The sequence below is a fragment of the Limulus polyphemus genome, unplaced genomic scaffold (assembly GCF_000517525.1).
Source record: "Limulus polyphemus unplaced genomic scaffold, Limulus_polyphemus-2.1.2 Scaffold8, whole genome shotgun sequence".
Lineage (NCBI taxonomy): Eukaryota > Metazoa > Arthropoda > Merostomata > Xiphosura > Limulidae > Limulus > Limulus polyphemus.
In genome coordinates, this window is record NW_013665618.1 from 267,538 (window position 1) to 283,883 (window position 16,346).

A 16,346-nucleotide genomic window follows, 5' to 3' on the forward strand; every position below is an offset into this window, starting at 1 on the left:
GTTGAAAAGACATATTTATCTGTGACTATTACCTTATTACACATAATAGTGTTATGATTGGCTTTGAAGCATAACACTAAATTTCCACATTAACCCTCGTAGTAGGTAACGCGATGATGATAAAATTAAGCTAATCGATAAACTATAAAGTAACTGGATCTTCACTACAAACAAACAACTTATTTATAAGGAACAAAACATAGCAAATCGGTTGTTATATATATATGTGTGTGTGTGTGTGAAGCAGAGTTGTCCGCCTATCTGTCAAGTTGTTGTGAGGAAGTAGTTGAACCAATTTCAAAGACATTTGGTAAAGGAACTCAAGCTACCCTCTTCCTCTCCAAAAAATATTGTTTAAATGGATTTGTTGACAAGTGTTGTTCAAAAGCCCACATTGGTACAGCGGTATGTCTGCGGACCTAGAAACCGGTTTTTGATATCCGTGGTGGGCAGAGCACAGATAGCCCTTTGTGTAGCTTTGTACTTAACTGCAAATAACAAATATAGCAGTTATTCAAAAATCATAATCAAGAATGTTGGTATTAGCATAATCGGATTACTTCACCTTTAGGAAATTATATTCATATTTCATCAACTTGTGAAAAATCAGATAAATTCGATTTAATTAATATATTAACACTGTATTTTTGTACTCATACAAGGTATTATTCTCGAAACCCTCAGTGGCAGCTTAAAGGAATTTATGTTATTTGGAAAATTATATTGCTATAAGCTGTGTGTTCAATGTTTTAATTTAAATGTTTGTTAGAAGGAGCTGATGTAACAATTCAGAAACTTCGACTAATATCTAGATTGTTAAATTAGTTGCATATACGAATAATGAGCAATGAAGGAGCAGTTAATTCAGTGACTAAAAATTTAGATATGTATTCAGCATGTGTGAAACATGAGTAGTTGTTGATCAAGAGAAGATTGATTCAGTAAAGTTATTCAGTAAGAGTTAGTGTTTCTGTAAGCTAATCAGTGAGTTAACTAGGTTTGGTATCAATCGCGGAAATAAATGTTAAACGTTGGTAGTTTGAGAGTTTATGTTGAAAATTTTGTTTTTGAACATAGGCTTACAACTTGTGTAATGTGAACGTAGCCTGTAGCAAACGTTATGGAAAGATACGTCAATTCGCTATCGTTACGTGGACTGGATTTGACTTTTCTGTTTCAGATAATCCAAAAGAACCTGCCCAACGATAGAATACATTACAACAGTATACCCAGTAGGATCCCACTACGCAATATAAAAATGTTTACCTTTAGTGAATTAGAATATTTAACCCTGAACTGCACCATATGTGCAGATGATTTTAAAAGCCCAGCTCAGAGCATGCTAGAATTCAGGTATAGCCGTCCCTAATTTTGAACTGCTGGCCATAGAAAGAAAGGCAGCCAGTCAACTGCACCCATCGTTACAAATGTTTTGCCCGTTTTTATGAATCAAATCATGTAACTAACTGCTATTTTGATAACACACCCATATTTGAAAGTGCAGAGGGTATTTAGTAACATCACATCTTGAACCCTTGACTCCTTTCTTGGTCAAGTCCAAAAGGTAAATCACAAGACCATGTCCGGCGCTACATATATTGAGATGAACAGAAAATAATTCTTATCCTTGATAATTTTTGGGTTATCAAAATATTTTAATAATGTCTTTGTAATATGACAACCGAACTAATTCATGCTCTAATTCTACAAAAGCATGGTGTTATATTGCGAGGACTATATCATTCCCACATTTTCTTGAAATGTAAGACCACGACAATGTAAATAAAAAAAAAACTAAATTAAATTCCCTTTAAAAAGATTACCCATGTTTTCAACTTATTCACAACTTTCATTTGACCTATCTTGCATTAACTAGAATTAGATTTCCTATATCCTAGGAGAATACAAATGTCAGTTTTGCAATATGGATATAAAATCAAGCCATAAGCTAGAAAGTTAGAACAAGCAACAATTTAGAAAACATACTGAAAGAAATATGTCAACTAATTCATTTGGTATACGAAATACATTTTCTAAAAATAAGCAATGTTTATATGAGTCATTATGATATTGAGTGGTTAATATACTGATATAGATCGAATGATACGCTTTGGGACGTTATATAATGCTTATATAATGTTAATAAGACTCGATACAATGAGGGTTCAAGCTCATGGATCCCATCCTTTGACTAGATGTATTTTTGTGCCTATACTAGCTTTCCACGCGCATTTGATATTGTGTATAATATCCTTAAAGCTTTTTGAATATTATTGCAACAGCTCTCTATCTTTAATGCTATACTCTTTGAAGTTTTGCCGCTGTTTATATAGATTATATTGATAAATTAGTTTTTGGGGTGAAAGGCGATATTCTGGGGTAAATATTATTCATCATTATCTTGTGATTCCTTCCACTTTCAGCTCTTGTTTCTCGACTAAGTTGCCAAATTAAAGAAATCTGTAACTCCAACAAAAGTGGTAAATATCTATTGAAAATTATCTAATTCATCTGTTTATTTATCTTTATGTTTATATGTATACTAAAATTATTTTTCACTCACTTAAAAGATTACTTCCTTTTAAGCTCCAAATCGCACATTAAACCATAATGTGTTTGTAAATCACTTAAGATAATACCACAGAACAATTTTATTCTTAATAATATCGCATCCTTTTAATATTAATTGTCTAAAAAAAAGTTCAATAAATATAAAATATATATTAAAATTTCTTATATATAATTTGCTTCAATTCTAGAGAAAAATATAATACATTCAGACCAAAATAAAATGCCTGTTTCTGAAGTTAGATTAGCGTTGCAACTCACGCAAGTTAATACAGTTATCTTTAATTAAATAAATTCAAAAGTTTTTGTGCGAATTCAAAAGAATTAGCTAAATTAATTTTGAAATACACACTCGGCTGAAAGCATAAAGTTTTATTTGCATGAAAGTCTGAATTTCAACCCATTTATTTCAACATCCGTAACTATTATAGGTGATTAAATAACGGTAGACTTCACTGTAGTTTTGATGCTTCAAATGACTTGGAATTTATAGATAGTCGATTGAATAACGGATGGCTCCTTCATATCAGAAAAAACTGCAACGTTTGCTTGTATCGTTGAAACTTTTTGGGATTTTTGAATGTGATTTGCTTACGTCGTATGTTTTGTGATTGATCTGAAGAAGAACTTTCCAAACTGTCGTTTGGGAATAACGATTTTCAATATTTTATTAACTTTATCAGGGCCTTCCAGTTTTAAGGTCATTGTGCGTTTCGTCAACGCCGAACATATCGTGATTCAATCCTTTCTTTTAGATTATCAACAGACAACAAATACATCATGCTGCAACTGATAAATATCGTTCATTTTATATTTTGCATAAAAGTTTGATCACAGAACGTCGTACGAAGAATATATTCCTGAGTAAGAACATGCAAACAATCATGTGTACCATGTGCGTGTTTTTTTGTTTTTGAACAAGTAGCGTATACTCATTATGATTGTACTATTATTTCTTACTATGATAAAATGCTATCTAAATGGTCCATGGTTATTGATTTTTTAGTTAGTATGAAAGATGACAGAAGCACCAATCACCGTTTAACTTTTAATCTTGGCATTTAGGTGGCACAACTTGTAAAAAAATCATTTAATAAGTCCAACAGCATACTTTAAAGTGTGAAAAACATTCATTTCTCTGTCTTTATTTAATAAATTATGTATAACAAGTGTGCCAAAAAGTTATAATTTGCATCCATAATATGTGAAAGTTACGTAGAATGGCAATGTTAATGTTTTGTAGTGGAAAATAGAAAACGCAAAATTCATTCACCTACTGTGAATGAGACTGAGGCTGTTAGATACTGGTTATTACTGTAGTTGCTGAGGCTGTCAGATGCTGGTTATTACTATAGTTGCTGAGGCTGTTAGATGCTGGTTATTACTGTAGTTGCTAAGGCTGTTAGATACTGGTGATTACTATAGTTGCTGAGGCTGTCAGATGCTGGTTATTACTATAGTTGCTGAGGCTGTTAGATGCTGGTTATTACTGAAGTTGCTGAGGCTGTTAGATGCTGGTTATTACTATAGTTGCTGAGGCTGTCAGATGCTGGTTATTACTGTAGTTGCTGAGGCTGTCAGATGCTGGTTATTACTGTAGCTGCTGAGGCTGTTAGATGCTGGTTATTACTGTAGTTGCTGAGGCTGTCAGATGCTGGTTATTACTGTAGCTGCTGAGGCTGTTGTGTTCAGTATCGTAAAACTATTTATTTTAACCAATATTTTACGCATTGCTATGAGTTCAATACATCTTTTTTGTTATTTGAGTCAGTTATTTAGGTGCTTATAATATTCGTTCCATAAATACAAAGCGTATGTCAGGGCCAGGCACGATCTGGTAGTTCGAGCGTTTGACTCACAATTTACGGGTCGCGGATTCGAAAGTCGGCTCCGTATATTTTCTCCCGTTTCAACCGTAGCGTCGTTATTATGTGATGGTCGATCCAATTATTCGTTAGTAAGGCCAGTGGAAATGCAACTGATTGTCAGTTGAAATTATGGACGGCGGCAATATCTTTAAAAGGTTTGTTATGAAACAAAACAATATATTTAAAAGGTTTGTTATGAAACAAAACAATATCTTTAAAAGGTTTGTCATGAAACAAAACAATATCTTTAAAATGTTTGTCATGAAACAAAACAAAAAACAGTATGATAACTAAAACATCGAAATTGAGTTATAAGACCCAAAATATTAAAACACGACTAACCCCTTATAGTACGCATTATATATATATATATATGAAGTTCTTTGTGGCTGTGTCAGGCACTTAATTAAGAAGTAATTCAAAAATACGTTCCTCTTGTCAAGGTTACTAATCTTGTTGTTTTGCTCATTAGTTGATGTAGCATGTTTTTAGTTTGCGTAAGCTGATTATTTTAAACTTTTATACGCAATACAATTTTATATTCTGAACTGGTTATACTTACTATTTGTGTTAAGGTTGACAAGTTTTAAGATTCTGAATTGGTTGTGTCTAGTACTTTTATCAGGAGTGATAGCAAAACTGTCAATAAGCAATGCAAGTATTAAAACAATGGAACATGTTAGTGGCTAAAGTAATGCTAAGGTACTAGATGTACTTCCGCAGGGTCCACGAAAGTGTTCTGTTTCAAGAGTAAATAAAACCAAAATTAATAGTAATAAATATTTTTATTTCTTGATTTTAAAGCTCATATGTTATACAGTGTTCTAGCCTACAGAGTGTATAATTCTTCTCGCGATTCATGGTATGTGCATGTTTTACTGACGTCACGACAATACAACTTGCAACGTTAAGCGTCCCTTATGTGCTGTCATTTTAGAGTCTACTGACTGACTGACAGATAACACACTACTGTACAGTAATGCGAGTGGTTAAAATATGCGATCTCTCCAGGCGGCTCTCGGCCCCCGTTCATTCTGCGACACAGAGTCTCAAATTTCAGACATATAACACTGACACTCAATCTTTGGAATAATAAAAGGAAAACTACACTCTACTGGACAGCGTTAAATATTGTTTTATACGAGCTCTTGATCACATTTAGCCTTGCTCACAACGAAACGCTAAGCAACAGAATCGAAGAGTTAGAAGTATACTATATTTAAGATAAAAGAAACAAACTGTTGAGACAAAACATTAATTCAAACATAACCTTGTGGAAAAGAGGATTGTAGAATTTGCTTAATGTTTTTTTCACAATATTCAATAGCACATGCTCATTATAAATCAATATGCTACGTTAAATTATCAGATATAACTCAAGGGCATTTATACTCCTGAAGAAAAATAGACAACTATTCGAAAGTACTCGAGTTTTTTGTGTGTTTTGAAACCTAAATGACAGTTTTGGTGATTCTTTGTTATAATACTTTAATCATGTCGGATAAGATGTAACTCATGAGAAGTAGGTTGAGAAAATATTTCCTCTACTAGACTTACTAAGTAAAAAACTTTTAATGCGAAAATTCAAATGTAGTTAGATTTTTTGCACTTCAGGAATCACATTAATATTTTACTGAATACACTACCAGACGTCGGTTTATTCTATAGCTTTTCTTCAGATCTTCTAAGCACAAGTAAGTATCAAAAATTTTCTTAAATTACAATTCGAACCAGAAGTGCAGTAAAGTGAAGGCGTACCTGCTCATCAAGTATTTTTTTAAGAAGTTGGATACGCCTTATTTATTACTGATTTTCATTATAAAGTATTTATTATATTGATAAAAGTATTAATTGATTAAAGCAATATAAAATAATGAATATAAAGAAAACATTAACCAACGAAATAATGACCCTTTCGTGTACTTCAATTATAAACTAATTAAATTTTTTCTTTTAAAACTCTATATTCTATTAGTTGGGACAGATACTCTCTCAAACTATATCATCACTCAGAACGAGAGAAAAATATGCTTAAGGTATTATTAGATGTAAATTAGTGTAGTATAGGATAGGGTATTATTCTACTCGTGGCTAGTTGCTTAACTGGAATCATTTAAGGGGAAAATAGAAGTTTGAACTTTATTAGTTCATGGCATTTTAGGTATAAACCTACACATGTAAAAAGTACTTAAGATAAACGTTCTATAACAATAGATAGATGGATCTTACAAGGTCTTAAAATCATCTTTTCATTCATATAATGAACGTATGTAAAAATGTTATGTAAAATAGATGAGCCTCCGTAATTCCTTTGAATCCGTTGTGTTTGCTTTCTTTGCAGCACTGTTTTTACTTTAGTCCATACAGCCTTAAAATTTTCATATCGATAGCTTGTAATGGCTAAGCTACAGTTGTGAGAGTATTATCAGCTTCTTTGTTTTAGAAGCATCATTTCACTACATTTGCTATATGTTTGGGATAATTTTCATGCTTGAAGATGAATTCTTACTGAACAGGTCTTGTTCGTGATGAAATGATTTGATGGATAAGAATATGCTTGTACCTTTCAGAAGTCAGCGTGCCATCAGCATCTGTAGATTCCTAATACCGTAGGCAGAGATACAGAACTAATTTTTATTGGCTTCTATTTCTTTTTTGAGGCCGGATACACATGTAGTAGAGCACACTTCTCCAGTTTTATTTATTTTACTATTGGGTTGCAATTCCCATTTCAACCTTTTGTTTTTGCTATCTCTACGTTTGCTTCTACTAAGTACTGGATGTAAATCGTTGTAAAATATACACAATGCTGTAAATTTTACAACCTAATGTATGTTTTTGCTCTACATCTTTGCTCATATTTGGTTCCATGTCATATGTAAAACTGTTATTATGATGTATCTTTTTCTCTACTGTGTAATGTGTTTAGTTGTAAATTTATCTGAAGCAGAGTAAACTGATTCAAAAACAAAAACACCCAAATCACTGTTTAAAAAGAGAGTAGCTGTAGCTAAGCGCTAAGTTATTATCGTGTAATACTCTTTTAGGAATAACAATTTGCACTGAAGCAGGAGGTAATACTCATACTTTTGTTGAAAAACGAATGAAATTTTATGTATTACAAAATAAGAAATTTTACTAGCTGAATAAAGTTGCAAAGTGTTAAAAAAAAACCCGAAGTTTCTTCTTTAGAAGCAAGATACGCTCGTAGAATAATTTAATCAAAAATAAAGTTAAATATTCTTAATTTTCAGTGATGTAGTCGAGACACTTTTTGTATAGATGTTGTGAGAGTCCTGGCGATTTTTATTGTAAAGTATTGACTAGATTAAACGAAAATATGTATATCTTTTTTAATTTTACGTAATCAAACGAAACTTAGATGGGACACTAGACAGAAATCACTGTTTCGTGCGTTTGATTTAAAAGCTAAGTTTCAAATTTTGATGCCGTTTCAGATCTTCCAATTTTGAAAATCCTATAGCTCAAGCACTATATTTTTCCTAAGACTACACCTCTGAAAATATATTTTAGATATGATATAGTTTTGTTTTCGAACGTAGACTTTTCACATTCTAACTCGCACATGTTTTAATAATCGTCTACAAAACCCTTTAATGTAAGGCCCCAATGGCTCAGCGGTAAGTCTAGGGATTATAACGCTAAAAATCAGGTTTCGATACCTGCGGAAGGCAGAGTACAGATAGCCCATTGTGTTGCTTTGAGTTTAACAACAACCATAGAAACAAACTAAACTTTAATCTAAGTATAACTGTAATATTTATTGTCAGCTTAGTTAAAGCTGTACTAGATGTGTGGGCATGTGTGTATTCGGAGACTGTTTTAGCTCACATGGGAACAGCTTCTCTTGTCTAATGTAAAATATCTTCGAAAGAAAGAAGTGATTAATAATTTGATATTTTTTCATCCTATGAATTCATATAAAACAAGGATCTAATGTTTAATGAGGAACTCTATTGAATGAATAATTAATTTCAAACATAATAACATCAACTTTTACAGTAGGCAAATTTTTATCTTAATAATTACAACGTTTCGACTCGTAGTGTCGAGTCATCATCAGGTAAGAGTTACATTAACATAAAAGGATGATGATTCGATACCACGGGTCGAAACGTTCTAATTATCAAAATAAGAACTTGTCTACTGTTGCTGTTAACGTATTTTGAAATTGTGAATCTCTGATATTATTTTTCATACCTAAATGCTCTGGTTGTAATGTAAATAAATATATCAAGCGTCCCTTAATCAGAATTAGCAGCTTTTTAAGATTTTATGCTTGCTAAGTACGTCTCTAAAACAGACGATTCTTTTCCCTTTTCACCTACATTCATAATAAAATATTTTGGTGATAACTTCTGATCAGAAGTGTGAATCTTTCACAATAACTAAACTGTCATTTAGAGGAGACAAATTCATATTTCTCAAGGCTATTTAGATATTCGGGTAATTTTTGTTTTAGTCAGAATGTACTGATCTACATAAAACTCCAAACTGAGTCGTATTTTATGAAACCTTTTGAAGAAGTCTGTAAAATAGAAATCTGATGCATTCCCATTTGTGTGGCATTCGGAATCATATTCTTAAAGAAATTGACGAAGAAGTGTGTCAGGTTAATATATTTTATCGTTTCCATTTTTCAGGGCCTAACTTTTGGGGCTTATTGAATCCAGAGTGGAGTCTGTGTAACAAAGGTCGTCGCCAATCTCCTATTGATATAGATCCTGTGGCTTTGCTCTTTGATCCCTATCTACGCCTAATCCACGTGGACAAATTTAGAGTAAGGGCGTGCTCGTGCAAGTTGAATAGTTTTGTTTAAAAAATGTTGATGCTTCGAAAGCTGAGATGAGAATAGATTGATATTTGGTTATTTTTCAATCTAAATAACCAAAATACTTTAATTTAAAGCAATAAATACTAATTTTCTTTCTGTAACTGTTTAACAGTCAGGTATTTCAGTCGGGCACAAATAAAATATGGTTAAAATTATTAACAAAACTATTTTATCTCGTAACAAAGATGTTTTGAAAAACAATATATAAATAATAATGCAAAACCTAAATCATGAACTATTTATGACTTAGTACAGTTAATGAAAACTTTTGTTGTTAAGAGAACTAATACAGGAGAATTTCTGTAAATTATGTAAATAGTTCAGTAGGTTTCCTTAAGATTAACTATGAGCACGTGCGCTTAAAATGCGTGCTTAGTTCTGTCATATAAGATACGAGGAACATTATACATTTAACAATTTTTTGTTGTGTAACATTAATGGCAACAACTAATATTTCAGTTTTTTTATTGCACATAACAATACAGTCATATGCTTCTAAAATATATATAATGATACCATTATATTTATTAAACACAGAAAGCTGGAACTTAAGTACACAGTTGAATGAAGTACGGAATGAACTATTAATTTATAAAGCTACGCCTTAAAGACATTTTAATAAATAATTTATGTATTTATGTGAACCCTGGTACGCATTAGGAGAGAGAGCATTTGTTTGCGTATGCTTAATAGTTTTCTTTAATCCAAGAAATTAGTAGGTTGTCATGGTTTCTTATGTCAAGTAATCTCCTGATTTTAGGCTTTGCATTGAATAGACTCTGCAGATTAGGAATTGAAGATTTAACGCTTATGTCTTATCTTATTAACAAGACAGAGAAACTGGGATAATGTCAACTAATTGCAACCTCAATTACACGATTTTGGAGAAATTATGAAGGCAGCGTTACGTACTAGCAGTTTTAAAGGGAGTTTTGAAATATTAGCAACCATAGTTTAACTTTTAACGAAACACATTCTAACTGTGAGTAACTTCCAGTTAAATATTGTTTTGCACTTATATATCGTTACAGTTTGAACGAAGACATAAATGACCGAATTCATTATGAACTTACTTGCAAACATCACAAAAACTCTACTCTTTTGTATTTGTTTTGAGAATTTTTAGATAAATAAAGCACCTAAATTTAAATTTTCCACTTTTTATACCACGGTTAAGTTCGTTTTACTTTTTAAAATTGTTATAAGTATTGCAAATATTTACTTGGCTACGAACTAGTATTGGGACTATAGTAATAAAGGGTTTTGCTACGTGTACTTCTAACTAAACCAAAATTAATATTAGTCAGAAGTTGAGATATTAAACCTGATTTGATGCTATTTAAGTCCATATATCGCAGGATTCTTTGAATTTGATGCAACCAAACACGTTGAGAATGTTTTGTTTTAACTTGTGCATGTTGATCCATTTTCGCGCAAGCATGTTGAAGTCTGTATGCTAATTACTTAAAACCACACAAATGTGAAACGTACACGTGTATACACGGTAAGATACTTTGTTACATTTAGGCTAGTCGAAAGCGTCTGTAGTTTTAATAGTGATTATTGACAAGTGCGTCAAACTTGTTAACGTCAAACGGTAGCTTATTTCATTTCATGAAAATAATTTGTGGGTGTGTGTGAAATATTTTACATGAAGTAATTAAAGCAGTAAAACTAAATACGCCTGCTTCCTGAAGAATGTCGTCATTCACGCATACGCTGATCATCACGCTATACTAACAGCTGGGAAGGACGAGCTCGTTTTACAGGTGTACTTTTGGTTTTGTATTAATTTCCTCAAACACATTATGAACTAAACGTTGCTTTGAAATAAAAATAACGTTATTAAAATATTAAAATAATAATCTCTGATTTAGAAAAAAAAGCTAAAAGAGTAATGTATTTGTTTAAAGCATATTTTTCATTGAAGTCTTATAAAACAAATTTTTACGCAGTGGAGTTTGTTTGAGAGTTCTTTTTTATATTGAAAGAAATTTTCGACATTCTATATTACGTATAGTAAAGACTAAAAGCACCTTAAGACACATGTAATTTATGTAACGAAATTGAATTGTTATTTTTTGTTGTTATTTTTACATTATATTTCTCCTAAGATGAAAACTAATTATTTCACGTTAGTCTATGAAAGGTTTTATTTTATCTCCGATGGATTTTTGCAAAAGCAAATAATCGCCAAAAATTCTTATGAAGAATCTAAATAACATTTAGAAACATATGTATGTTGTTACTTTTTTTTTCTAATACAATTAGTACATCTATCGGATATCAGATTAATGGATAAATTATTAACATTTTAATTTATTCAGGTCAGCGGTACGATAAAAAATACTGGGCACAGCATCATTTTCGAGGCAGATACAACCCCATCTGTGGCCAAAATAAACATTACGGGTGGCCCTCTGTCCTACAAATACCGTTTCCACGAGATTCATATTCATTATGGAAGGGTGGACAGCAGAGGTTCAGAGCACTCCATTGGTGGATATGCTTTTCCTGCCGAAGTAAGTACTGAATGTGTTTTAGAGATAAATAGTACAATACCTCAGGATATGATAGCCTGAATGTGCAGGCAGAAAATATAAAATTCAGAAGCAGCTGACAACTAGGTATTAACACTAGTATTTATGACTCTGCCGAATTTTTTAAACTGTAAAATGGAGAGTTTTCAACCAGAGAAAGGTGTGGAATGATTATAGCATATCTGACTTATCTTGACTATCTGTTTATGTGTATGGTATTTTTATAATTTACCCGTGTCTACATGGAAGATCGCTAATGTCATTAATTTTCTTGCAGCAGTGTTTGAGTCATTTCATCCATTTCAAATCTGTTCTTTTATTTTTTGTTATGAAGACTAGAAATTAGGAATATATATATATATATATATAATAAGCATCAAGAAGTTTTTAGCAAAATCTATTGTAAATCCCAGTCGTCACCTTAAAGCATAACGGATATTGTCTGCAGTAATAGCTCCCAAATGCGTTGGGGATATCTCATCAACGAGACAAAATCCGAACGCTGGTGTTAAACTAGCCACCATACAGTTTGAACTCAGAAGAGCGGTCGCTATACCTTCTCACCTGTTCACGCCAATAATTTTCTAACGACTCAGATTACTATAATCCTCTAATTCCTTCGAGACTGATCAATGGCCGACCACTTTCTCACCCTCTATCAGCTTTAACCAATGTTACTTTACACCTAACTTCCAAACAGAAAACAAGTGTATTAAAGTTTGGGGCGTGGCGATGAGTGTCAGCTTACCAATGATCGAATTCCTACTTTTTGATATTTTATATAGCGTAATCAACATTACCGAAGGTAAATGGCACTGTAAGGGTGACGGTCCAGATCCCGTGATGACCATAGAACTACTTCTCCCATCGTCATTAGTACTTAATCTGATGGCTATGGTTATTGCCCGAAGCTACAATTTACATTGTAACAACTTCTAAAGAAAAAATAAGGTCAATTGTAGAACAGATATTTGGACAAATGTTCCACACACACACTTCACTATACGTGAACATCGGCATTCCAAGACTGTGTTCGAACAAGCAAAATGTGCAGAAGTCGTGGATGTGCGGTCAGGTGGCTTCACAGGTATGTGGAAGGTAGCATCAATATTTGATCCATTGTCTGTGTTTGTAGGAACTTCTATTGTGTACTTAGATGTGTGGCTTAATACTTTATTCTGATGCATTCATTCTTTCTCGAAGTCTTGACTGTATAGTGTATAATTTCTTTCAATACATCCCTTTGATTTCAACTTTGAAAAAAGTGAAATATGAGTGAAAAAAGTAGGAGTAAGACAGCATTTTCATTTCACAGGAAAATGTTGAATACAGATGTAAAGGAATGCTCTATAATATATATATATATAAATAAACATTTGGACAAAGATAATGATGAATCTATGGAATTAAACATAGGACTTAGATAATGAGAATTTTACCCACAAAAAAACAGGAAATATTGAAGTGACACCAGCACACAAACGCAGTGAGGATACGCAAATGAACTTCAGCACAGTTACTGAAAACAGTTAATCCTGTGAAGAAGCTTATCACGAACTGTTGAACCTATATTATTGTTACGTGCAGTTTAATATAAAAATGATTAACTGAAGAGAAAGCTAAAATGCTATTGATTATTTTAACACAAGGCTAAAGTTTTCACACCGTACAAATCGTATGTTGTTAATCTGTTCTATTGAAAATGTGATATCAAAAGTTATACTTTCACAAAATTTATTCTAAAAACGCAGATTTATTATATCTACGTGGAACATCATAAATGGATATGGTTCTATCAGAGGTAAATTTTGAGAGAGAAACCTCTGGTTTCCTAGAAAAGTAAAAATAGCATATTTTTTAAGACGTTTTTGAACTGAATACATAGATCTAAAAAATAAAGGTGTTTCATATACTGTTTTTTATTGTATGTTATTACACGCATTCACATTTTGCATTGGATTTCCTACAGATAAATATAATAATTCAAAGAGATATTTTCTGTCAAAATGAGCTCTTCTGTAATGAAATGTAGGTCTCCCATTGGCTCAGCGGTATGACCGAGGGCTTACACTGTTAAAAAACGGGTTTCGATACTCATGATTGGCACGGAACAGATAGCCCATGATGTTGCTCTTGCACAATAACAAAGAACAAAATCGAACAAACAAAGTGTCTATGTGAGTTTGATTAACGCAGTTTGTTAGACATTATTTATATATATATCTGTGTGTGTCTGTGTATGTATATGTGTGGGTATATATATATATATATGAGAGAGAGAGAGAGACACACACACAATATTGGTAATAATCATGGCAACTGAATAAAATGGGATTGATATGCAAATATACGGGATTGCACCCCTCTATTGAATAAAAAATTAACACCAAAATGCACTCACTTGCTTTGTGATTGAATATTATCCAACCACTCAGACGGTGACTATACCAACATAATATCTATAAAAGTTTAGCCAGTCATACTATTCCCAGCAGCAGTGAGGTGAGTGCACTCATGCCTTCCTGATATAAATGTCACATGGCAAACTTGTAGAATTCCAAGTTTGGGTTGCTAAATATTACTCCATAGGATAATTTGTTCGATGACAGAGAGAAGAACGATATCACTGCCGATTACATTGTCTATAGTGAAGTAGGCTCGGGGGCCAATATAAATATGGGATGCATCTCAATAGTGTTGGAGATTGACACAAAATTTACGGCACTAACTGCTTACAGATACAATCAGATTATTATCTATCGTGCCATTCTCTCAGGAACAACTCTTATTGGACAGAGGATCTAGCTTTCAGCAAGACAGTGATTTCAATGATGCAGAAAATGTCGTGAAATAATACATGAAAAAAACTAAAAATAAAATAGACTCCCGTGGAAAACTCGCAACTTGTACAAAGTCTCACTATGGATATTATAAAGACTATATAGACTTGTATAGAAGCTGAGACGAATCACCCAAAAGAAATTGGTGAAAGTGTTGTTGTGGTTACACGCTAGAAGTGTTTTTAGCACCGTCCAAAATACAGGATCTCTTTCTTCCAGTTATTGAGCCCTATCGCAGCACAACTGTCAGTGTGTAGTACAGGTAGCATGGTGTCATCTCTAATTTCTAACCACCGCAACAAGGAGGCAACTTTAGTTATTTGTTTATTAATTTATTTTACTTTATTTAATTATTCATTATTAGTGTGCATATTTTTTACGCCAAGTTCCAAATGTAAGTAAAAAAGGATTGCAGAAGTGAAAATGAATACCGCTAGTCGCTTTTCGACACCATAGCAACAGAGCAAACAAATGCAAATGAAACTTACCATTAACAACATGACATTTAATTGCGCACACTAAGCAAATTAATCAAATATAACTATTGTATTTTCTTAGTAACTCAAAATTAATTAAAATACTTGAAAGAAGTTGAGAAAAATATAAACATTTTTATTACAATAATTTAGAATAAAATCTATAATGCCTAGCTAAATAAGCAGCTAACTTCTCATCTTTTTAATATAATATAATTTGATACATTTTTTTTAAGACAGTGAAGTCAGGCCTTTTGACAGTAATGTGGCCTAACTCAGTTGTTCCATTTTACTTCAACAGTTAACGATAAGGCCTACTAATCCAATATTTGTTTTTTCTCGACACTAAAGAATATACCTTAGCTTAGCTTTGAATCGTCTTTACTCTCCAGCGCCACCAATCCTTATCAAAACATTAGTTTATAGAAGAAATATTCCCCACATTTTATGAAGCATTCAGTTTTATATGTCATTTTGATTTGGGGTTCCTTCAAGGTCATCTTCCGACAATAATTTACTGGATACATTATCTACAACTGAACTTTTAAGATATTAGAGCTTTCATTTCCTATATAATCATCGATGGTAAGGAGTATGTCTGCGGACTTACAACGCTAGAAACTGAGTTTCGATACCCGTGGTGGGCTAAGCACTGATAGCCCATTGTGTAACTTTGTGCTTAACTCAAACAAATCAAATCAATAGTAAGGATAAACATCTCTGTTTGTTTAGTTATGTTACACAGTGGTTCTCATACTGAAGTCCGAAAAAAGATCCGTGAGATGGTCTTCAAAACTTCTCTGGTGCCAGATATAGGGGTATTTCCAGTGAACAGTTTTATTTATTGCAATAAATATAAATCAAATCTCTAGGAAATAACCTAACTTTTGAAAGAGTGGCCACACTTCTGCTTTCTTTCGTCTTCTCGGGGCCCAATCTCTGGTATGATTTTACTTTCCGAGTTAAAAAATAACGAGTATTTTTGCTGATTGCAGATAATTACTGAAAGATCACATTTCTGACAGATTGTTGATCTAATACACAACAAAGTATCGAAAATATTTTCATATGACCTAATGTTCCACCGATACCTTAGTTATATTAGATCGTCAAGAAATTAATGTCGCCTTTTTTTAGATGAAAAAACTCGAACAATTTATATGTCAAAACAAAACATTTATTAAATGAAATACTCTCCA

The 16,346-nt window shown here is 32.5% G+C and overlaps 1 protein-coding gene across 1 annotated transcript in view; it reads left to right on the forward strand.

The window, feature by feature from the left end:
• Positions 1 to 16,346, forward strand: part of LOC106477493 (carbonic anhydrase-related protein 10-like) — a 146,746-nt gene that overhangs the window by 68,843 nt on the left and 61,557 nt on the right. Inside the window, exons 3-4 of the mRNA XM_022381668.1 lie at positions 9,101 to 9,237; positions 11,619 to 11,813. Coding sequence (XP_022237376.1) covers positions 9,101 to 9,237; positions 11,619 to 11,813 — 332 coding nt within the window. The remainder of the gene's footprint in view (positions 1 to 9,100; positions 9,238 to 11,618; positions 11,814 to 16,346) is intronic.